Source organism: Vespa mandarinia, chromosome 14, assembly GCF_050613455.1.
Source record: "Vespa mandarinia isolate Hongniang chromosome 14, ASM5061345v1, whole genome shotgun sequence".
Lineage (NCBI taxonomy): Eukaryota > Metazoa > Arthropoda > Insecta > Hymenoptera > Vespidae > Vespa > Vespa mandarinia.
Window position 1 is genome coordinate 2988998 of NC_140823.1, and position 26003 is coordinate 3015000.

At 31.6% G+C, this 26003-nt stretch overlaps 1 protein-coding gene across 1 annotated transcript in view; it reads right to left on the reverse strand.

Annotated features, from left to right (window-relative positions):
- LOC118439945 (uncharacterized) overlaps positions 1–26003 on the reverse strand; it is a 50493-nt gene that overhangs the window by 9773 nt on the left and 14717 nt on the right. The window contains exons 3-9 of the mRNA XM_085661223.1: positions 16136–16192; positions 2819–5230; positions 1886–2157; positions 1437–1784; positions 1016–1342; positions 549–908; positions 78–384 (exon numbers count right to left, since the gene is read on the reverse strand). Coding sequence (XP_085517349.1) covers positions 78–384; positions 549–908; positions 1016–1342; positions 1437–1784; positions 1886–2157; positions 2819–5230; positions 16136–16192 — 4083 coding nt within the window. The remainder of the gene's footprint in view (positions 1–77; positions 385–548; positions 909–1015; positions 1343–1436; positions 1785–1885; positions 2158–2818; positions 5231–16135; positions 16193–26003) is intronic.

Below are 26003 nucleotides of genomic sequence, written 5' to 3' on the forward strand. Positions count from 1 at the left end.
TTATAAATGATAAATTTATTATTATCTCGAATAAAAATGAACAATGCAATTTGTTTTTATTTCATCGTAAATATTACCTATATTTTGACTTTCCGCAACTTCGATATCATCATCAGCAAATTCTGCTACTGGAATGTAGATAGGTGATCTTTGTGTAGTAGTTTCTTGACTTATTGTTGAAGGCTCCGTATCATTTCTACGAGTTGCAGTTTTTCCTTGTAATAAACCAGCCATTGCTGTAATTACAGGCTTCAAAGCAGAAAGGCCATTGATCCCTAAAGATCCTAGATGTAGAAGATTACTTAATTGAATGTCACCGCCATCATGAGTGGTAGGTCGTTTGTGATCAGCAGTATTATTCAACAACGTTGTTTTATTATTATCCTAAAATTAACAAAAAATTAATATAATTGTTAATAAATACCTTATTCATGTATATCTCTAAATGAAATATGTTAATTCATCGAAATCTTTAAATATTTAAATAATTTCTTTTTGCATTGTTAAATATTAAAAAATACAATATTTTATTATTACAAATGATTTACCTGATTGTTAACATAGTCTACGCGATTGACAGTTGATTCTACTGTATCCGATGATACACTAGGTAATGTTGTCGATGTTAAATTCTCAGAGGGTTTTTCAACTTTCCCTATTCCAACAGATGTAGTAGACTCTACCGAACTGCTAGACGTCGTTGGATCAATCTGATCTTCTTCATCAAAGAAAATAATTGTTGAACCAGTAACCACGTTTTTAACTGGATCAGAATGATATGCTGTTGTAAGTAAAGCATTCATGTAACCAGCGTCAAGTAAACTTGGTGCTATTGATTCTGTTACTACATTTTCTATAATATGAGAACGAGATGATATGGTTGTTGATGTTTCACCATCAGGCCCAGCCTATAAATGAAATTTCGATGGGATAAAATCATGTCAAAATCTCTTCCCCCCCACCCAACCCTTAAAAATAAAAAAAAACGATGAAAGTTTAATATAATATACTGCACCTGTAAAAGTGTTGTGAAATAAGTAAACGTTGTAAGATACGTTTTGGTAGCGAAAATTTGAATTGGTTCGGGTGTAGCATTGATTTGTATTACTTTTGTCGTAGATGTATCTTTTGTAGGAATTTTTTCTAAAACAACATTTGTAGAAGTTGCAACGTTAGTACGTATAACAGATGTACCTTTCTCAAAAAATGTGTTATAGTATGTATATGTGATATAATAAGTCTTCATAATATCTGTCATAGCTTCATCAGTATCATCCAAAGCAGTTAAAGTAGTAATGACGCTAGTAGGCTTAGGTGGTGATCCAGATTCAATTGCTATTAACTGAAAAAAAAAAAAGAAAGAAAGAAAATAAAACGTCTCATATATTACAAAATATATTTAACATAATAAATAGCTATAAATTTTAAGTTCTAACCTGAGTAATCTTATCACTTGTTGTTTGTACCTTAGTATGAACATCTTCCATATAAGTTTTTTCTAATACTTTCGTACTTAAATACGTATTTGTTTCTGGATGTGATACTTCCGAAGGTTCCAACATCATATGTAAATAATGTTGAGGTGCTGTGATTTTATTTGTTACAACTTTTGTACTACCGATTAATGAATCTTCCATATTAGCATGATTCTTATCTCCGGTTAAATATGTGTATGTTGTCTTGAGTACTTCGGTACGTATCGTTGGGGATGGTTCTAAGATAATAGTTGCTGTTTCTGATCCAGTCTTCTTTTGCTGTTCGTCCGTAACTGTACTTGACATAATCTTAAAAGAAAGATCGTTTTGAATTTTTATACCTTGTACATTGATACTTCTTTTCTTTCTTTTTTTTTTTTTTTAATTCATTTTAAAAGAAACTTATATACCTCTGTAGTGACATCAGAATTTCCATTGTTATTAATAGTTCCAAAATATGTGAATGTAGTAGTACATGTTTTTGTAACGAAGTCACTAGACTTTTCTTGCGGTAATAGCATAACAACCGCATCTGATAATGTCAGGGTTGGTTGAGGATTTGAATTTTCCCATCTCAAAGCTGGTGTTGGTCCTGCTACAATAACTTCAACCCCATTAGACATTACGCGTGTGGCTAGATTTAGTTTTCTTCCCTCTTCCTCTTCTTTCAACGTATCTTCTCCTATTAACATTAAGTTAATTCAAATAAATATTGATATTTTAATCTCAAAGGTATAATTTAAATAAAATTTTTGCATTTTTTATTCGAAATATGGTAGCTTATATATATAGAAAGAGAAAAAGAGAGAGAGTGAGAGAGAGAGAGAGAGAGAGAGAGAGAGAGAGAGAGAGATCAAGTGAATAAAGTATTTTATATATATAATATAATGCAAAAATAATTACATGTATGTACATCTTAATTAAATACCCCAATACCTATCATATTACAAATATCTATTACCAATTGTTACATTATATTCAATAAAAACATGTTTTTGTGAAAAATGGTTAGTTGTAAATTGGAAATATTCATTAAATGAAGAAATTACGATAATCTACATTAAGAGACAATTATCCTAATATTAACAATGAAAATAGGATAATAGGTATATACAAGATTTTTTATATCATTTACAGTATGTACATTTTTTACATAGTTGTGATGTGTGTTCGTGTGTAATTCATATTAATATTTATATCTACGTCAGGAGTCCCACTCGTAATGGCTAATATGTAAAATATTTGTCATTTAATAATGTGGTTTAATATTAAATTAATCGGATAAAAATAATCTATCATAAGGTCATTTTTAATTATTTCAGAATTTAATAAAAACTACTCACCAAAAACAGATACCGCATTACATATAGATGAATATTTGTTGACTGATGACTCCATGGTGGGAGTGACAGTCACTGTGATGGGCACTGTCAAAGTAAGTGTCGTCACTCTCGGTCTAATGGTCGTAGAAGATGTCACTTGTGTTTCAAGTCCATTAAGTTTAGTCACTATGTATGTATAAGTTCTCAATCTTGTTGATGTTACTATTGTTTCTGTATAATAAATACTGGTACTGGGTTCTAACGGGATATAATGTGATATAGATTTGGATTCTATATCAATAGATTCTAATTTGGATGTTACGATTTCAGGAAAATCAGGACGCGATAATGACAGATAAAGATCATCTACAAGACTAGCTTCAATATCTTCTGGCTTAGGCGATGGGATAGTTTTCGTAAGATTCAATGTTAAAACATTTGTTGGTTTAATTTGAATCTCTGGTGTATTTGATGTGATATATTCTATATTAAGAGGAATTACGCTTGGTATATAAGAATTATCGAAGTTAGAAGAAATTGAGGAATTTGGTGTTAAGAATGTTTCTGAGTAAGGAGTATTCGTACTAAAGAAATTATTAACAATTGTTTTGAACGTGTTTAATTTAACAAGAATTGAAGAAGTTTCAAATTTATTGTTCGACTCTATAGGCTTTACCGTTAATATCTCATTGTCCTTTTGTTCTTCTTTAAAGTTTGATATTTGATTGATATCTGTCAAATCATTTATAGAAGTATTAATATCTTTAATTGAATCGATATCTTTGATCGTGTTGTCTATTGATAAGGGTATAGAATTTCTTTCTATATTAGTTTCTATTGTTTTTGAAATAGTTGTAACTGGTTGTTCAATTATATCCGATAATGTTGTACTTTGTTCTACGGATTCTTCAGATATAGTAGTTGTATTTGTTTCGTCAGTCGAGATAAATATTTCTGTCATATTAGAAAGAGTAATTTCTGTTATTACATCATTTGTTTTAATAGATAATTTTTCTTTCTCGTGAAGAGAAATTATCTCTTCTTCTTTTACAGAAGTTATTTCTTCTTCTCGTTCTTTTATAACAGTTGTTTCTTCTTCCAATAAAGGAGTCGTTACTTTTTCTTGCAGAGAAGTTGTTTCTTCTTCTTCTTGTACAAGAGTTGTTTCTTCATTTTCTATTGGAGTCGTTTCTTCTTCTGGCAAAGAAATAGTAGTATCTTCTTCTGGTAAAGAAATAGTCGTATCTTCTTCTGGCAAAGAAGTAGTCATTTCCATGATTTCATGCGAAGTCTCATTAATAGAATCCGATATAGTGAGCTCATTAATGTCATCTTCGTTAATAATATTAGTTGATTCTGTTGTTATTAGAGATGGTAATGATGTTGGTATATTAACTGGTACGTCAATATCAGTATCTGTAGTAGATTTTATATCTTCGTTTAATATTTTAAATTCTGTCACAGGATTTGTTAGATTTTCTTCATCTACGTTTGATATAATTGTTGTATCATCAACATTCTCTAATCGGGTGTCATCTTCTAACGTATTATTTTGTTCATTTAACAGAGTAGATATATCTGTGGTTAAATTGTCTGACGTTGTTGTTTCTGTATAATTATCTTCATAATTTTCATCTTCCTCGTCGTCATTAGCCGGTGGAAAGAAAAAGTTGTCAGTAATTATAACGGGCATTGGGTCAACAACTTCGTATATCGATGTTACTTCTGACACTGGTGATTTGAATTCACTTAATTCCTCTTCTGGCTTGCTCTCAATGACATCGGGTGTTTCCTCAAGACTCGGAGTACTAGTAGTAGTAGTAGGATGATTTTCATCTTCGGTATCTTCTTCTGTATCTTCTTCGTCCTCGTATTCATCACTATAATCTGAGGGTGCAGTAAAAAAGTCTGTAGTAATAATGGCTAACGTTGGCGTTGGTTCTATTGGTCTTACAGCAATTAATTTTTTCCTAGTAATTCTGACTCTTTTCGGTGTAACCGTATTAATTGTTGGTTCTAGCTTTCTTCTTCGTGTAATCGTAATTTTGTGACGTGCACTCTCTGACGTAATATTTTCTAGATCGTTTATATCTGTGGTTGAATGTCTGGAATGTGCCAATCCTAATGCTCTAATTCTCGTGACTATTCTTTTCGATATTTGCGCATTACTACGATTAATTTGTTCATTTCTGGTTGATGGCGTTAATGGTCTACGTCTGACCACAGTGAGTTTATGTTTCTTCGGGATTCTACTTCGAACAATAGGTATACGAATTCTAACTCTTTTACGTGGTCTACTTTCAGGATATTCGCCGATATCATCCGAGGCAGAATTTTCTTCGTTATCAACATATGCGTTATCATCGTATAACGATTTGCCATATACTTCCTGAGCTGGGTTTTTGTTGTCGTTTAAACCGTTATGTTGTTCCCCTGAAATATTTTCAGTCTTCTCCGTTCACTCGTTTATGGATTTGTTAAACTTGCCCCAAGATTTGTCTCGTATTTCAAAATCTCCACGGATAAGCAGATGATAGTAATCAAATTCAAAGAGATAATATTCATCAAATATTACGAATCAGACGAGTCTTAGAGTATTTTCGTCATCTCACGTATACTCTTTTTTTTTTGTTATTTTTTTCTTTTTTTTTGTTCTTTCTTTATTTTTTTTTTTTTTTTTTTTTTTTTTTTTATTAGCGCAGTGTATTTTGGAATAGTATTATTTTGTTTTGACATGCTTTAGGCCGCAACAAATGTTAAAAGATCGTATTACACTTGGCCAGGTTGTCGTCGTGTGGGCGCGCGTGCGGCGGCGGTGGCATCAAAGGCAATTTGTTAGTAATAGGAAATATATGAGATAATAATGGTTAAAAAGGAATTTTAATGGAAAGAAGAAAAAAAAAAAGAAAGAAAAAAGAAGAAGAAGAAGAAGAAGAAGGAAAGTGTTTAATTAGGATTAAGAGAAAATGTTGTACATGATGGAAACCGGATAGTTTCTTCAATTCAATGGTTCTAGTCTTCTCGAAGGTGCGAGCTTTCGTCGACGCGGATCTTTCTTCATAATAATCATAATAGAAAAGCAATGCTGAACGTATTTTCACAGATATAAAAATTATCCGACATATTCAGTATTGCTTTTCCTATCTATTATATTTGGTTAAATTCACTAATGTTTTGGACTAATCGTAAAAATAATAAAAATAAATTTTAGAAAGGTCGCTAAACTACGAGCATTTGTAGAATAGATTGAAAAAAAAAAATGAACCAATGAGTGAAAGGAGGACATGGGATAAGGAGAAGGGATGGATTTCTAAGATAGGAAGAATTAGGTATGAATGTATGTGTAAATATGCCGTCCCACGTCACCTACTACGCTTTCAAGGCTTTGCGTTGGCGTATGTGCGTCGACAGTATCATCGCTTCCTGTTAGGATAGCAAATGGTTCTGAAGCCGCGTGTAAGGACGGCGGAATTGATGGTTGTACTTTAACAGATCTATTTACATCCCTTCGTCTTCTGGATGCTGTTGCTTTTTCACCAATTTTTACGGTACTCAATACGGTGCTAAATTCTCCGGGTCTTCGACCAGAAACATAAAGCGTAACCACGCTAGATTCAGCTTTCGAAATGGCAGAATTATCTTCTTTTTTATCGTGAGACCTATCCCGTCCGCCTCGAACCCTTGATGGTTTTTCATATTCCTCGAGATCTTCGTCCGAGTATTCATAACTATCTGGTTTATAATCCGAATCTGCTGGTTGATGCCGCCTTTCAACTTCACCCGGTAGAGTATTACTTTGGGTTAACAATGGAACCGCGGCGAACAAAGGATCCAATAAAGGATTTGAATTTGGTTGTATTTGCTGTTGGGGTTGTTGAAGTAGCAATAGTAAAGAATTTAAATTTGCTGCTGGTAATGTTGCCGTTGGTGTAACTACAACAGTGTCCGTGATAAATTCCGTTGCGGTTATGATGTCGCTTGAGGAGTCTATTAAAGTAGTTAAGATCTCTTTACCACGGAAGGTAAGTGGAATGACGGTGCTTTGATGTTTCGTAATCGTAGTGACGTAGGTAGTTGTGCGCGTGTTATATTGCGTAGTGGGTGTACCTTGAGGCTGTAGTAATTGGTTCTGTGGATTTAACTGACCCAGAAGCAATTGTGATAAAAGGATATTTGCAAGAGGTGGATTTGTAGGCAAAGAAGGTCGTATTGTAGAAACTACATTTTCAACTGAATAAACAGTTGTAGGTACGATCACTGATTGTGAAGCTCTCCGACCACCAAAAGTGGTAAGCGTATGAGAAACGCGTGTTGTGGGCGTTTCGTGAAGCAAAAATCGTGTAATCTCAGTTTGACCTTGACTGTTAATACCTGTAGCTTCGCTGACAATAACTACCAGTGGTCGACCATCACCACCTGTTACAGTGCTATACTGAGAAGGACCAAGGACTTCTGTACTAGGTTGAGCCGTTATAATATTGCGTTGCTCAGTGACACCATTATTTACTACAGGTATTGTTACTTCCGTTGGTACATAATGAGTTACTGTTATGGTCCCATCAAAATCTGGATAAACGATTGGAGATTCCCTAATGTCTTCATGAGATGTTCTTCCTCTTTGGGTGGTTCTTCTGCTACTACTTCCGCTTCTACTTGGAGTTCTGGAAGTAGCACGAGAAGAAGAAACTCTACGTGAAGTATTGATCGATTCCACTTGACTTTTTCCGGAATTAGTTCTTAATCTTGGTGGTCTTGGTTTGACATTATCTGTTGGTTTATTCGTTGGCCTAGTTGTAGTTCTAGTTGGCGTGGACTGTGACCTTTTGTAACTGGATCTAGTTTGTAACGAATCTTTTTCTCTAAGTGTGAATTGTCTGCTATTGCCTGACGTCGGAGACGGTTTTATTCTCGAAGATGTAGTTCTACTATTACCATTACTATTTTGTTTCGTTCTTCCATTAGCTTTATTCGATTGACTCGTAGATGCTTCTGTCGTTTCTGTTTGCGATTTTTCTGGATTATTCGAGGACTTAAAATTCGGCCGTGAACCAGTTGAAGTTCTAGTACGAGAACTGTATCGAGAAACTGGCTTTATCGATGCTTTTGTTGTATCCTCAACGTTCGATGAACTACCAACAACGTCAGTTGTCTCATCGGTTTTAATTGTTATCGGTTGCTTTGATTTTCGAAAACGACTAGTTAATGATCTCAATTGATTTGCTTGACGACGAACTCTTCTTCCTCTTGGAAATGACCCAAATGGTCTGATCTGTGCAATTGGTCCAAGTGTTTTACCATAACGACGATTGGGATTGATATTTGTTGCCGAAGTTTTGTCTTCATGTTCAGAACCTTCGTAATCGTTATCAGCAATCTCTTCGACTGGATCTTCCTCAAGATCTTCCTCGTCTTCGTGATCAGTATCTTCGATCTGATCTTCTACAATCGATTCCTGTTTTCTGCTAAAATATCCACGAGGCGGAAAGAAACCTGCATTTGTTTGACGAGATCTCGTAGGCGTAGGTGGAGTAGGTCTATTATTTAATCGAGAGCCAACATTTCGATTTGGTATGCTAGGCGAATTGGACTTATTATTTCGATTAATAGGCTTTGGAGTTGTACTTGCCCTTGAGGATCCACTAAAGTTTATCGGTCTGCGAAATCTTAAAAGTGGATTCGTAGATCTTCGAGAGGATTCAGTTGTTGTTTGAAGAGGTATAGTGACTGTTTCCCCTTCGTCGGTTTCTTGGGTATACGGTATTTCTTCTGTCACCAAAGTAGTCGTGGTGAATTCGTTGGCATCGTTATCTTGATCGTCTTGCCTGATAGTCGATTGTCCTCGTAACAAAGTAGATGACGCTCTTATACCAGGTCTGTATCTGGACGATGCTCCTGGATATATGGAACTTGAGCCACGTGGTGAGCCTCTCGACGAACCTCTGATAGTAGCAGGTGCACGTCTATTTCCTTGAAGAACAGAGGAGGGTGATATTCTAGATGCTCCTCTACCACGTGCTCCTATTGTCGCTGAATTGATAGTACTCGTTGCTGATGCCGTATTTCTTCTTCCTGAAAATCTTCTCGAACTAGATGGTGACACGGTCGAAGAATATGGCCCGATGGGCGAACTAACGCGTCCTCTTGACGATGCAAATCTATTACCTTTACCAGCTAACGTTGCAGTTATGGTAGGTGTTATATCTGTTCTTGTAATAGTCGTTGCACCTTGTGCACCTTTACGTTTTGGATTAAACGTTGGTCGATTTCTAGATGCGAACGGTATGATCACCGGAGTAAATGATTTTTTCCTCGACGAGAACGTTAATCTAGATTTTTTCCTTGAACTTCGATCGTCCTCTTGTTGATCATCCTCTTCTTCATTCTCTTCGTTTTCTTCGGAATCTTCATTATGACCTGGAGATTCCGTTGTAGAATCTTCCGATAAGGATGATTGAATTACAGCAGGCGACGGCGATACTTCTATAATTCCTATCGATGTACTTGGTAATAAAGTTGATGTTGGTGCGATACTTAGAGTTGGCGCGGTAGATGCAAAGCTTGAAGTACTTTCAATTATTTGTGCGTATCTACCTTCGATACTAGTACCAATAACTTTTGATTGATAATACGTCGTGATTCCATCGTTCTCAATTTGACCTTCGATCAATCGCACCAGTCCAGTTCTGTGACCTGGTGTTGACGATATAGTTTGTTTTTTAGCTTCGTCAATCTTCGTACTAGAACTATTTTCAATAACTTTTGCATACATGCCGTCGATCGAAGTACCAATTTGTTTGGTTGTGAAGTATACAGTTGTCACACCATCAGCATCTACTACACTACCTTTGTTCAATGAAAGTACTCCTGTAGGAAGTACAGGTGTAGCTAAAAGCGAAGAAGGTGTTTCTAAACTAGTTGAACTTTCCATAACTTGTGCATAAAGACCATCGATAATGGTACCATATACGTCAGTCATATAATGCGTCGTAATATCGTCTTGAATGTTACTAGAACGAATGGTCGATATTAATCCTGTTTTAGGAATTTCTACGGCCTTGGACGGTGTTATGGATTTATTTTCTGTTTCTAATCCTTGAACTCCAGGATATAATGGACTACCAATAGCACGTCCGGTCGCTTTTGGTTCCGTAATATTAGGATGAAAGACACTAGTTACAGTTTCTAATCTACTGTTTAAAATCGTTTCGTTACCCGCGTACGTTGTTGTAAAGTATGTATAAGTAGTATAAAACGTTGTCGGTTCTAAAGTAACAATCGAACTTTCTATTAAATCATCGTTATTTTCTTTAGTAGCTGTAGTTGCTTCTAAAAGTGATTTTTCTAGCAATGGAATATTCGACGGTGCAACTTCATTGTCAGCTGTTATCTTAGGTTTGGTATTACTAAACAATTCTTCTTCGATCAATGACACCGAGGATGAGGTCGTATCTGGTCTATACGTCATTATCATTTCTAATTGTAAAGTTGGTGTTGCCGAGACATCTGGCGTTACAACTGTACTAACCGTTTCTTCACGGCTCGTAGTCAAGGTATCGCCACCTTTGTAGAAAGTTGTCCAATACGTGAAGGTTGTGAAATAAGTAACTGGCAATGTACTTGACTCTGCAGGTAGCGCAACCGTTGGCCTTATAGTTTCTGTTACAACGTTCGTTACTGTTTCTAAACGGCTGGCAACATTAGACGTATCACCTTTATACATTGTTGTAAAATAAGTGAATGTTGTGTAACTGGTTTGCAATAGTAACGTTGGTGGAGGTTCAACGTCCTGGTGATTTGATTCTGATAATTCTTGATCTTCCGGCACGGCATTTCTTTTATCCATAACATCTAAAACAGTACCACCTCCGGAACTGGAGGATGAAAGAACATCCGTAATCATTGATCCTAAAATTTCACCATTTATCGGAGGATTTGGTGTCACTTGTCCATTAATCTCAAGATCACGAAGTATATTTTCTGTAAAAGATTGCTGTTCCAATGTCGTTGGAATTTCAGTAAATTCTTCGGTAGTCATTTCAGTGATTAACGTAGTCTCACTTGGATTATTATTAACTTGTTCCGAGGCATTAGCTTCAGCTTGAACTTTTTTCGCTAATAAGAAAGCTTCCTCTTGAGATTTCTGTCTTTGAATAGCTTCTAAATATGCCAATATTTCTGGTGGAACTGCTGGTTTACTAGTAGTCTGTGTTGGCAACGTCGACGATGTAATTTCTTGTGATACAGAAATTGTTGGACTAGGTTGAATCGTTTCTGTTACAACATTTGTGAATACTTCTGTTCTCGTTTCTATTTCCGTTTCGTCGTCAACGAAAGTAGTGGTAAAATATGTGTACGTTGTATAATACGTTTTCAATTGATGTTTCACTATATCAGTTGATATCGCTGGAGTTGGGCTTGGTTCTAATTCGGTTATTGCCTTTTCGGTATCTTCAAATTCATCATCGGGTACTGTCGGTACTGTACTAATTCGTTCAGTGATCGTAGTTTCGTCATCCAGAATTGTGGTCAAACTACCATCTGTAATATCTTTACCTGTAAACTCTGAATATTCCGGAGTTGTTGCTAGATCATCTCCAGCTTGTTGAGAAATTGTTGACGGCAAAATGGTTTGCGATATCTCTGTGGGAGTTATTAGGATAGGTTCTTCTTTTTCAAAAAGACTAGCTACTGCGGCAGATACACCATTGGGTCCAACGGTTTGCGTGATAACATTGGTTTCAACAACCTCTCTACTAGAAATACTTGATGTATCTTTTTGGAAAAACGTTGTCAAATAGGTATAAGTCGTATATAAAGTTTTAAATATTAATTCTATTTCTTCGTCCTGTTTTGTCGTTTGTTCTTGATCAAATTGAGATTGCAAATCCGAAACCTGTTGTGATATTATCGAAATATCTGACTTTGTAGGAAGAATGAAGCTCTCGGTGGAACTTGGTGTAATCAGTTCTGTCAAGAAAGTAACTTCGGAAGATACAACTTCTCGAGATTTCACGGATGTAGTCGTATCGCCATTGCTATCAGGAATGAAAAAGGTTGTATAATATGTAAATGTTTCGTATACGGTGGAGGGAAGAAGTTTTGTTGCAAATGTAATTTGTTGTTTCGAATCGACATAATCTGGTTGTTGTACTTTATTATTTTCCTGATCGTATTCGTTTCTAGATGATCCACCTTTGATACTACGTCCTTGAGGATCCCCCGATATAATATCGTTAGGTATTCCATCGTCAAACGTTGGCAATGCCGAATCAGTTGTTCCCAAAACCTTTCTTGCACTTTCCAAAATATCTTTCAACGTTGTTAAGACGCTATCAGTGGTGTCCTTGAATGGAGTCGTCAATTCATTCATTTCTGGTGATGCTTCTTCGCTAGTAGTTATCACTTGCGGTGTCGTACCAACAGTCATTTCTATGGTTGTGTCCTGTTCTTGTTCATCGTCACTTATATTAGTATATTCATATTCTACGGTAGTATCTTCATCATTGTCGTCCATTAACGTAGCGGTATTAGGGAAGAAGTATACGTTGGAAGATGTATGAATAACTTGAGCATAATTGGTGCCAATGTATGTACCATAAATAAGACTTTTGTAACGAGTGGTAGTACCATCTAAAGATGTCATGGAGTCAATAACTTTAAGAAGACCCGTAGGTTTGATCGAATTTGTTTCCATATCAGGTATCAATAATAATGGATCGGTAGATCTAGAAGATAATTCGATTTCAGGTTCCTCAACGACACTTGGCTGAATGTTACCACCATTTACTATATCCAATAATTCATCTCTCTCATGATTCATACTAGTCTCTATATGATTGTGTGATTTTATAAACGGTAAATCGGTTGGTTTGTGATCACCCGAGACAACGGTAGGCCTAATTTTAACTACTGCTACACCATCGTCCGGTCTAAGCGTAGCATCACCTTTGATCGTTGTAGCTGGCCGTCCAATAGGAGCCGGTGACGTACTAGGAGAGAATACTATAACAGTGTCGCCAACCGTTGTAGTAAAGTCAGCGAACCCATGATAAGTAACCGTTGCCAATGGCTTGTTATCGACTTTTCTTTGGGTTGGTCTTACCGTAGGTTTAAATATTTTAGGAAGACGCGTTCTAGTTTTCGGTAGTTCGCTTTCAAAGAAATCATAATTATTCGAGACGTATTCTTGTTTGACGGTATAAGTCGGTAAATTATCAGTTGGTCTCACTTTAACCGGTTTAAATCTTTGAAGTTCCGTGCCCAATTCTCTTTTACTAAATATATCGTTTTCTCTCGTTAAATCGTCCAACCTTGTTGTTGTCCCTTTATTCTCATTCGTAAATCTACGCTGATTATCCGTAATATTATTTCTTAATAAATCTTTATTCTTACTCTTTATATCTATTTCCTCGATTGCTTTAATTGGAGCATTGCTAAAATCAACTTTAGATTGCCAATCGTATTCCGTTGTTCTCGATGGATATACGACGTACGGACTGGTTGGATCTACCGAAGGTTCTTTATCATAAAATACTCTACTTGAGGTAGACAAAATTCTTGCGTATAAACGTCCGTTATCCAATGTCGTACCAAGAACTTGCGTTGCGAATTCAGTACTTGCTCCGTCTTGTACAAATGTACGAGCAGTTTTTGTAAGGAGACCAACCGGGGGCACGGATTTTCCAGGACGGGCAGATACCAAAAGGACAGTGGTCACACCTGAGATAACGTTAGTTAGAAAAAGTAGGAACGACGATACCAAACGATATTGAATTCGGATAAAAGTTTGGATAATATTTGGAATATATGTGCCGGCCGTAAAAGTAATCGCGTGGGCGATTTAAAAAAAGAAAAAAAATGTGAATAACGCAAAATAAAATGAATAGAATAATATCACCATCACCAAGAGACAGAACATAACGGTCCCCAAAGTTAATAGGGTGAGGTGAAGGGGTGGGGAAGAGAAGAAAAAGAATAACAAAGCAAAGAGAAAATACAATTACACATACACACACATATAAAGAGAGAGAGAAAGAGAAAGAAAGAAAGAAAGAGAGAAAGACAAAGAGAGACAGAGAGAGAGAGAGAAAGACAGAGAGAGAGAAAGATAGAGAAAAATAAAGATAGATAGATAGATAGTGTCCGAGGTTTTGAAATGTCAAGAATGAATATGAACAGAGTACAGTGCACGTTTGAACATTATTATCATGGTAGTGTTGATTAGATCCATTGAAAAAAAAAATTATTATTATTTTTTTTTTTTTTTTTTTTTTTTTTTTTTTGTTGAGTTTCGTATGTCCGTTTGAAGTTTTTATTTGTCGTATTTGTAATCCGTCCGGTGTTGTTTTATTATGTATTTTTCGCGTAGGTTTTTACAACGTAGGTCGTCGGAGAAGAGACGGAGATGCGGGCGGACGTTGGAGGCAGACGGCATCCAGTTGTTGAGAAGAGTTGAAGGCGGGGAGCAGGCAGGAGCAGTAACAGAAACAGAAAAAGAGATAGACGATTTTAATAGAACAGCTTCTCTTTTGTAATCTACAATACCTGTATCTCTGACATAACGTCGTTCATTTTTAAGCTTGATTTTCATGTATCTCATGTGCTTCGGTAATTAAATTTCTTTATTATTTTATATAATTATTTAATAGTTCAAAACGTTATCTTGAAGAAGCAAGAAGGGAAGGAACGAGACGATAAAAAAAAAAAGAAAGAAAAATAAAAAAAGATAAAGGAAAAAATAAAGGAAAAAACAATATAGAAAATAAACAAAGAACATAATGATAACATGAACGAATATTTATGTATTGGTTAAAAAAATAAAAAAAAAAAAAATAAAAAAATAAGAAAAAGAAAAAGTTTTTTCTTTTCTAAATAAAATTTACACAGTATTCTTTTTCTCACTTCTTTAGAATAACATTCTAATTATCATTCAGACTTTTTTTTCCATTTATATATTTTCTATTTTCTATTTATAATATACTCTTGTATTTTTTGTAAAATTTGGAGAATATGGAAAATAATAAATTAAATCCGTTGCATAAGAGAACAAATAAATCAAGCTTTAATTTTGAAAGTGGTATGCTTATAACAGAGCGATCTGCTTCTTAGCGATATACAGCTCGGAAAAATAGTTAAGTAGTAATTTGTGCCAGATAACAATAGAAAATAATAGCCGTTAGAATTTCGTGCATAGCCTGACCATATTAAAGATTTCAATGAGGGACAGATTTGCAGATAGAAAATTGACCGAAAGTTAGTTTTTAATAAATTCATTCTAATAAATTCAGTCGTATGTTGATTTTTGTATATATTGATTTTTTGTATTCAAAAAAAAAAAAAATAATAATAACAACAACAACAACAACAACAACAACAACAACAACAACAACAACAATAATACGATCATCTGATTCGTGTAATTCAGTTTAAAAAAAATAAGATAAAACTTATCTCAGTTAGCGATGATTCATTCATAAAAAATAATTTTTATTTCGAAAGAATTACAAAAAAAGAAAAAAGAAAAAAATAAATAAATATATAAAAGAAGAAAATACATTTTTATTATAATTTATATATTTTTTTATATATATATATATTATGATAATATATTTATAATTAGTAAAAAAAAGAATATATTTTTAATTTGTCTAATTTATTTCTATTCGACAGATTACGCAGATCTATTTAACTAAAACTAATTATGTTTATTAATTATGAAATGGAGATATAGAAATGTTTTTCAGTTCGAAGGCTTATATATATATACACGGCCGCACCTCGCGTCAACACGCACGTATAATGTATAGACATGACAAATTTAATATTCATCATGTGGAGAAAGTAAAATAGATAGAGACAAAGGTTGAAGCAGAAATAAAGTGTTTAGACATAACATTGCTTTCAGTATAATAGAAAATTTAGAACATATATATATATATATATATGTATATATTAGTATCAGAGATACATAAGAAAATGATCGAAATCAGATTTTTAGAGAAATCATTTGTTATTGAGTCGAACATATATGAGTATATATACAATAACGAATTTTTTTAAAGAAAACAGAAAAACAAAAAAGAAAAAGGATAGAAGTTGGACAAAAAAACCTTTGGGGCGCATAAAGACAAGGTGATGTTTTTTTTTTTTTTTTTTTTTTTTTTTTTTTTTTTTTTTTTTTTTTTACAATTTACATATATCTCTTAATAATATATGAGAATATGTTAAGCGCAATGTTATGTATATTTGTATATTTGGAAAATTGCCAATATAATTATACATATATATATAATTTATATCTTGAATGTTTAAATACAATAAAATCAATTACAAACTCACCCTGCAAGTCACCCTCTATCCTGGAGGCTCTAATTTGATCATTGTCAAAGTCTCCATCTGTAAATGAAAAAGAAAAAAAAGAAATACATATACATATATATATATACACACACACACACACACACACATACACTCATTGTTATCACTTTTTTTTTTTTTTTTTTTTTTTTTTTTTGATAAACATCATTGTCATAATGTAAGATCATTAATTGTAAATTAAACGATTGTCATATATAGATAGTATCTATTAAATATATATATATATATACTAAGAATATATTAAGTACGTAAGTAAATAGACTGGAACATTAAAACACACATACGCATATACGCATACGTACACACAAATGGTGACAGTTAGAGATCAAGAGATTTGTAACTGTATAAGAAGGAAAGATGAGAAATTCCATACGTCGGGGATACCGAAGACGGCATTCGGAGGCCATGACATACTGTTATTTGACCGACTCCTTTCTTCTTTAAGAGAACGCAATATCTACATTTGTGTCGATCGGATACTCGATGCGACATCTTTACGGATAAGTGATTCTACCAGACGTTTACGAAGAAAGTCTCTACCTACGGATAGACGACGACTATTGACCACCACCACTCGACATATTTCTTCTTGAACAAATCGGTGACATGAAACTTGTGTTGAGTTACAACAAAATTCCCATCATTAAAAATAAAATTCATCGAAATAATCATTATAAATTGTCACATAAACATTATTATCGACTATATCAATATATTCAATATAATAATTTTTAACTGCTTACCTGGTTATAAAATTTGTCTGGTTATAAAATTTTTTTTACAAATTTTTATTATACGATAATATCGTTTGTTTTATTTAAATGACTTGTATTTTTTTTTTTTTCTTTTTAAATTTCGATACTAACAAGTTTCTTAAATTTTCTAATAATATCTCGATGACAATGTTAATTTCATTATGAACATAATCGTTTGATAATAATGTATTAAGTAAAGTAAAATAATTATCGTGATAATATGATAATTATTATTTTAGAGATAAAGATCAAATAGAATTTGGATTAATTTTAGGAATTACAAAAAATGATTTATGTGATCTATATTTCTAGAAACATCTTCACATGTGTTATATCCGTTCGATACAAGTTGTATTACAAGAGTTACCGATTTGGTATATAAGTCTCGTTGTAACGGGATCACATTTGCGGTCTAATGGAACTGTGTGTGTGTATGTGTGTGTGTGGGCTATGTAAGGTGGCAGCCCGTGATGATATAGCGGTGAAACTCTGTCGCGTTCAAGACCTGACCCCCTATCACACGAGGTCACACGTCGATTAAACGTTTCTTTGCGATTAAGGATACACTTTGTAGATCATTAAATGCAATAGAAATCCACGATGGATTTTATAATAATGTGCTTTTTAAAATCAATCGTTGATTATTCTTCCTCGAGATTTTTATACAATAAAATTGTTCTTCATTGTCTTCGTTTTTTCTTTGTTGTAAAACAATTTTACAATTTGTTTTTCTTTCTTTTTTTTTTTTTTTCTTTTTTTCAAATTGTAAAAACTCTTTTTCGTACGATCTTGCATTTGTTTCATTTAACTTTATATAGGACAATTCAATTGTAATTTATCATGGTTATTAAAGTGTCAAATTAAAGTTATAACTTTTAAACGTGATTGTTAACGATTATCTTTAAAAATGAAAAGTAAAAAGAAATAGATTATAGACAGTACATTTTACTACGTGATTTTATTTTGTCTTAATGTTCTTACATGTTTTTCTTAGAAATTCTACTTGTAATGATCGGTTAAAAAAATGAATGACGTAGTAAGAGTAACATAGTCGCTATATTACCTGTTCCCACGACAGAACACTTTCTCTCTCGTACTTGGCGCTTGTGTACCTGAATTCACAATATTTCATGCACTTTTCAATGCTACCGCATGTATAATATAATCGATAATCTATTTGCAAAACTCATTATAACTAATAATACATTTAACATTATTTTTATTGTGAACTCGAGCGAAAAAAAGAAGAAGAAAAAAAACAAACAAACAAACAAACAAACAAACAAACAAACAAACTTCGTATAAAAAATTTGCGGTAGAAAATATCTCGTTCATGGTTCTTTTTTTTCCTTTTTTTTTTTTTTTTATTTATAATTTACTCGATTTGAAACTTAAAATTATTTCTTCGAAGTTTTTAACTTTTTCTTTTTCTTTTTTTTTTTTTCCTTTTTAATTTACACAAAACAGAAGAGTTTATATTGGAAAAAATTTTTATCAGAAGGCGTTCATTAGATATTTTTTTTTTTATTTATTCTTTATTTGATTTGAAACTTACTTTTTCGAAAGTTTTAAAATCTTTAGAATATATATGTAAACTGTATATATTAGAAAGTTCATCAATTCTTTCGTTTATTACTTATTCGATTTAAAGCTAATTTGTTTTCTATCGTTAAAAATCTTAAAATTCAAGTAAAAAGAGACATTATTAAAAAAAAAAAAAAGAAAAGAAAACATAATCGATTTCTTCTTCAATCAATTTCTTCCGAATTGAACTTGTCTATTGTTAAAATCAAGTAAGAAGCAAAATTTCACTCACATTGATATTGAGATAGTATTTCCGTAATGAAATATCTTCGCTTCGCGCGCAAAACAATTTTATTCTTTCTTATGATCCTCATGATCGCACGACTATCAATATTTCACGTCGTTCAAAATGTAATAAAAATCTTACGAGAGATCAATTCCTGGTTCGACGTCTCCTTCAAGTTTTATAGTACATACTTTCTACTTTTTCTCTTAAGTCATCGTTTTACAACGTAATCCCTAAGAGTTTTAACCCTAACAGGAACAACGTGAAACAATATTTGATTCGATTCATTTCGGTTCTTTTCCTTTTTATTTTAAAAAATATATTATTTTTTAAATAAACAATTTACAATTCATTGATCAATATAAAAATTAATAATCATATAAAATCTATATATTATAAGGATATTTTATTTATATATTGAAAATATTACTTGATATAATAAATAAAATATTAATATAGTATAATATTAATGATAGTTAATTATATACGCGTACAGTTATATATGGGATAAAAAAAAAAAAAAAAAAAAAAAAAATAGAAAAAGATCACATCAAAATTGACTGAGAATAGGCTAATTATAGGAGATAATATGATATATAAAATAATTATATATAGTATCAAGAGTAAAATTATGTTATATTATAACTTTCGCGTATACGAGAAGATGTATAATATAGTGAAAGATTCGGAAAGGAAAGTCCATTGTTTTCAGTATTCAAAGTATTTTTTGTTGTTCACTTCGCTATAAATGTTACCATGATAATGAGAAAGGATAGGATTTGTAACCGCACGAGAGAAGAACATCGCATACCAAAGATGTGTTTTAACCGATTGTACCTACCACTTATTCCATCCAGTCGCACGTGTAGCGTATAGCAAATACTATAAAACCGCAAACACAATAAAAGAAGATGGCGCATATTTTACCGAGGTTCTTAGCTCTAGAAATTCTAAATTTAAAACGTATCCTTGCGAATCTAATTTGTAATATATAAATTTAATCATTTCGCATTATCTTTTCTTTTCTTTTTTTTTTCTTTTTTTTTTCTTTTTCTTTTTTCTATCTTTACTATAAACTACAATTAAATAGCATTCTGTACGATATAGTTATATAATAATATTTTAAGTAGCACATCAAATTATACAAAATTAGTTTCTTATTAAATATTGTGCGACTATATATAGATATATTATAATTATATTCATATTGAATATAAATTATAATAATTAATGTCAATTGAAATAAATCAATATATATATATATATATAGTGTATTTTGTTGACTAATTAAAAATATAAAAACAAATTAAATCATTTATACGAACATCCTCTGGTCTTCACATATATTATATATTCTTTTATGTAATTATTTGAAAAAAAGTAAAAAAAAAAAAAAAAGAAATAAAAAAAAATAAAGATAAACTCTATAACTAAGCGGAATATATCCATTCAATTAATTGTTACGTAGCTGCATAATAAATAATAATAATAATAATAATAATAAAAACAATAGAAAAAAAGAAGAATGCAAGGAAATGCAGGATACATAAAAAATGAAAAAAAAAGGCATTAAGGTGTACAATGCACACTCAAGATTGGCTCCTAGATATTTACGGTCTATCGCTCTGTTGGTCAACTTTAAAATAAGGCTCCACTAAATGATTCTTAACTTCTTAATTTAACGTAGCGTGAAGATGTTTTTATACATATACACACATATATAAATATATACATATATATATATAAAAATTCTAACGGGGTATATACGAAGAATGATTTCATTTATTGATCGAACAAAATCTAAAGTCGATTGATCTATGATTCCACTTTCTCTGTAAATACGTGATTTGATTGTCATATTAAATGTTTTTTTGAAAGTGCATATATACCGGCTACAATATTAGCTTTGCGAATATGATTTCTTTTTAAATATTAATAAATTGTTTATTTTTGTGTATACACATATATATATATATATATATATATGCATACACTATATAAGATATAAAATATAATAATACAATATTTAATAAAATAACGAAAGATAGAGAGAAAGTGTAAATCTATACTCTTCGAAAAGCAATCCATGATACGAATTACATTTCCTTCAACATGTTTCATCATATTAATTAAATAATGAAATGTCCATCATTTTACAAGGTGATTCAATGATTCTATAAAAGGAACAAAAAAAAAAATAAAAAAGAAAAAAAAAGTAATAGATATACATGGTGTCATCCGAATGGTGACTTCATAGTGCAAAGTATTAAGTTAAATAGGAAAAGGAAATGGAAAACATTACATGATAATGAAATGTTTACGAGGTGACATCAGGTTCTTGATACCTTAAAAAAAAAAAAAAAAAAAAAAAAGAAAAAAGAAAAGAAGAAAAAAGAAAGAAAAAAAAGAAGAAGAAGAAGAAGAAGAAAAATTACTCTTTCTCGCTTAGAACGATTAGCGTTAAATAAAATGGTAGTGTTGTCAACAGTAATGTAAACAGGTAATGTTTAATGAAAATTAGTCGTTTCACGATTGACGATTTCTTCCGCCTACTTTTCCTTCGACATGGCATTAGCTTATGTTATGAGAATAGCGTAGGAGAGGATAGGGGAAGTGAGAGACTAATCGGGACACACCCGGTATATATCATGAAAGAATGCTGCGACGTTTGGCGATACCACGTTATACACATGTACTCATGCGATTTCACCGCGGATTTCCATGCACGGATTAACTATGTGACTATTTAACGCGTGCGAAACCACCATCGTACTATACTCCATCGAATGATTACATCAGTAATATCTCAAAGTATATGTTATAAATCATGTTGATTTATATCTGTCTTCGTCTCTCCAACCTTCGTTCTCACTCTATTCCCTTCTCTAAAAAAATCAAAAAAAAAAAAAAAAAAAAAAAAAAATATCTTCTCGAAATGTATCATTTGTCTTAATAATTTTTTTCTTTTTTTTTTTTTGTCTTTGTTTTTTTTTTCTTTTCTTTGATATGCATATATATATATATTTGAAATAGATAGATAAAAATGGATAAAACTTTGAAATCAATTCTTAGATTAGATTAATATTTAAATTATGAATTATAATTACTAATTAATGTGATAATGATCATGTCAAGATTAGTTGACCTAATTCAAGAATACGATTGAACGTTTCTCGGTTGCCGATCAACCTGTACCAGGATTGGATTTAAGAGTGACCTTCTTTTTTGAGCGAAAGTTTACTTGCCTTCGGACTCTACCAGCTAAGGATTTCATTAATTGCTGATAGTTAAATTCTTTTTCATTTCTTTCTTTCTTTTTTCTCTTTTTTCTTTTTTTTTTTTTTTTTTTTTTTTTTTTTTTTATTACGATTCAAATGTGTAAAAGAATTTCGTAGAAAAATATTTTATATCTGAACATGCATACTTATATATATGTAAAAAAAAATATATATATATAAGTAAATATATATTACCTATATGTATTTTAAATATCACATCATTTCGATTATCTTTCAGGATGTTCATTGCTGATAATAAAGATATAAAAAGCTGTTTGATAAATAATTAAAAAAAAAAATAAAAAAAAAAAAAAAGAAAGAAAAATGTTAATATTAATCGACATTTAGTATACTTTGGCAATCGCTTAAGATCTCATGCGATAGGAGTATCGTTGAAGGTAGAAGAGCGATAGTATGCATCGAGAAGAAAGTCAGAGCTCTTTATTGAATAAGATTGGAATTGGAGAGTTGCAGAAACCAATTTCACTTAATGTAAGTGTGGATAAAATCGTACGTTCAACAACGTTGATTAATAAATAAATGATTTAAGAACGGTAATCTGTTAGGTACAGCTATATCTCGAATTCTATTGAACCCAATTAAATCCAATTCAATTTCTTTTTCATTTCTTTTTTTTTTCTTTTTTTTTTCTTCCTCTTCTTCCTCCTATTCTTAAAATACATCATATTAACTTATTTTTAAATAATACAAACATTGTAAAATTTATTGAGAATTAAATAATTAAAATTAATTATCAATTGAAATATTATTTATTATATATGATATTGTGTCTACACGTGTATGTACTCTTTGAAAACATATAATCTTTTTTATAATGAATCAAAGATGGCTCTTCCAGTTTGGGCCCTATTCAGGTTAACAGTGTGTGCCCAATGCTCGCATCCATGAACAGTAAGGATGTAGGCCGAGCCCGATAGCCCCAGGGTTATAACGGGTCGGCACACTAACTTCTGTATATTTCCTCATCGGCTCGTCAATAATTCATACAAATATTTGCATCTTATCGGTTAGAGTCGTTGCAACATTAATTGCATTTTCCATTGTTCCTTTTTAGTTAGTTAGTTAAAAACTAATAATATCTTATCTCTCGTTATACTTCAATAAGATACATAATTCGACTTATCACGAATTATTACAGCATTATAACAGTATATTAAATTTTTTTATATACTTTTATAAAACAAGATAATAATAATATATATATATATATATATATATATATATATATATATATAATTTCCAATGAAAAGATATCAAATAAGATATATGCATGATTAATAAATTAGAAAGGCTCGTTTGTTTTATTGGTCACACTTATACAACTTAAGATGAGTCAAAAGTTTCTAAGTGATTTTAAAAATCTATAAGGTATTTTTCTTTTTGAAATTTTGGGCTAACTTCTTTTCTTTTTTATTTTTCTTTTTCTTTTCTTTTTTAGATCGTCAAACTATAAGCCTAGAAATTTTTTTACAATCTGAACGTTCTCGTAATAGAGTAACTGATATATATATAATAGTTATATAAAAGTTAATAATAATTCGAATCTGCGTATATATTGTATGTCTTGAATGATACGAAAAGGCTTCTTCGTTCGAATCACAGACATTATAGCTTTCTCCGCGGAATACAAGGCGGAACCGAAAGCAAAATCGGTCGTTCAAAGTGAAGATGCTTCTTCCAGTTGATGAACCAGTGAAAATTCACCCATCTGCTTCTCTCTGCTTATTCTCTCTTATAGAAAAAGATACTTTCTTACAAAGAATTAACCTACATCGATGACCTAAATATTTTCAATCGCTTTTAAGTCGATTTCCTTTTATTTCTTTTTTTTCATTCTCTTTCTCTTTCTCTCTCTCTCTCTCTCTCTCTCTCTCTCTCTCTCTTTCTCTCTCTCTATCGTCTTCAACAAAAATTAATTCGTTCTCTATTCATATCTATCAATATGTCCTATTCATACTTTCGTCGTTATCATAATCTCAAAAGAACAAGACTATATCTACGGTTAATCAAATCCATACGATTTTGTATTTTTGTATTTTTTTAAATTCGATTATTTCTTTATTTTTTTTTTTTTTTACTCTTTGTCAGTTCTTCTTCTTCTTTTTTTTTCTAGCTTTGCTTTTAACAGAGTGTTTTTTAATATTGTTATTTGTGAGAAGTAAGATTTTTAAAATGTGATCTTTCTAATTACGTTCCACGAAAAGTCAATAAGCATTAGGTGTCAAAATTATGAAAATTAATATTATTTTATATTATTTTCATGCATTTTATTTAACACAATGAAAATTTCAAAGCAAATATTTCTATTATATCTCTAAACTCTTACGTTTGTTTAATTAATCTATTATCAATATTTATCGATTCAATAAAATGTTAAATCGATATGTTAAGTTAAATATCTAAGGATTTGTATAGAGTTACTTACGTCATAAAAAAAAGTTTAGAAAATTATCACGATAGAGAGTGAGAGTTTACAATATGCGTACAATACAACAATAATATTGTAAATGCATTCTTCTTGCTGCATCTATCGTGAAATAGAAAATATGAAATAATAAAAATATTTGATAACATATATTAATGATCTAACAAGGAAATCTAAATAATTAATCTTATTGTTAAGAACAAATTCTAATCTGTCGCATTAGTTTTTTATATCTTATTTTTAGCATGATATCGAGCACATAGTGTCGCGTTGGTACGTCGAGAAACCACGATGACTCTCGAGGGAAAGCATGAGAATTACATCAGTCCTTTGGCGTCGCACCTTCACAGTTTCCCAGACACTTTCTATGCAATGTTTCGTTTCGTTTAGTTTCGTTTCGTTTCGTTTCGTTTCGTTTCGTTTCGTCGTTCCTGTTACTTGTGTATGAATGATTTCGCATCGTTAAACCACATATATACAATGACAATGTATATTTGTTGATTTCGTGTGCACATTGCACACGTGCAACAAATAAAAATTTGTCTCTCTTTCTCTCTCTTTGCTGCTCTGGAATTACATTTGTCGAATAGTCATTTCGCAAGGGTATAATAGTGTATTCTCGATGGATACCATTCTTTAAGCAGAAAGCTTCAAAGATGGCGCGTATGTCAAGAAGAAAACGTATAGAATACCATAAAAGACTTGACAACTTGATAATAAATTGATTGATCATTGATTGTTGATGTAAAATGTTTCATTCTATCAATAGAATTCTTTCATCTATATTTTATATAATAATTTTTCTCTTTAATCCTATTTCTCTCTTTTCTCTCTCTCTCTCTCTCTCTATAATATATATACTCTATGAATATTTCTATCTCATACAAAATAATATGAAACGAAAGAGATTGTCTCGTTGTAGAGGTGACGCTTTCAGCCTCCGGGCAAAGCCTTGACAAGAATGTATAAGGAGTACACTGGGTTTTCTCTTCTACTCTATCAATATCCCCCTTCTCTTATCTTATTTTCTCAACTATTAGCTCGATTTCATTGAAAGATAAAGGGACTGATCAATTTTTTTTTCTCTTATTTAATTTCATATACCTTCCGACGTGTTTCAAATTTCATCGTATTCAAATGCACCAAAGGAAAAAGAAGTTCCTATGTTTTTCTTGTTTTCTTTTTCTTTTTTTTTTTAATTTTGCTACGATTTAAAAAAAAAAAACAGGATTTTTTGATCGATATACAAAATTATCTGAGAACTATCATCATGACAAATTGGAAAATAAATACCTGTGGTCTTCTTCTTAACATTCAATCCGATTTTAATAACTTGCAAGTTAAAAATGTTCAAAGTATTTTAACTCTCTTTTATTTTCTCTCTCTCTCTCTCTCTCTTTCTCTTTCTCTCTTCTTTTCTTTCTTTCTTTTTTTTTTTTATGTGATCTCAGTTATTTGCATTAAGAGCAAGAAGAATGTAATGTTACAAAAAAATACTTTCTTCTTATTCTCCACAATAAAACTCGAAATGATCTTGAAT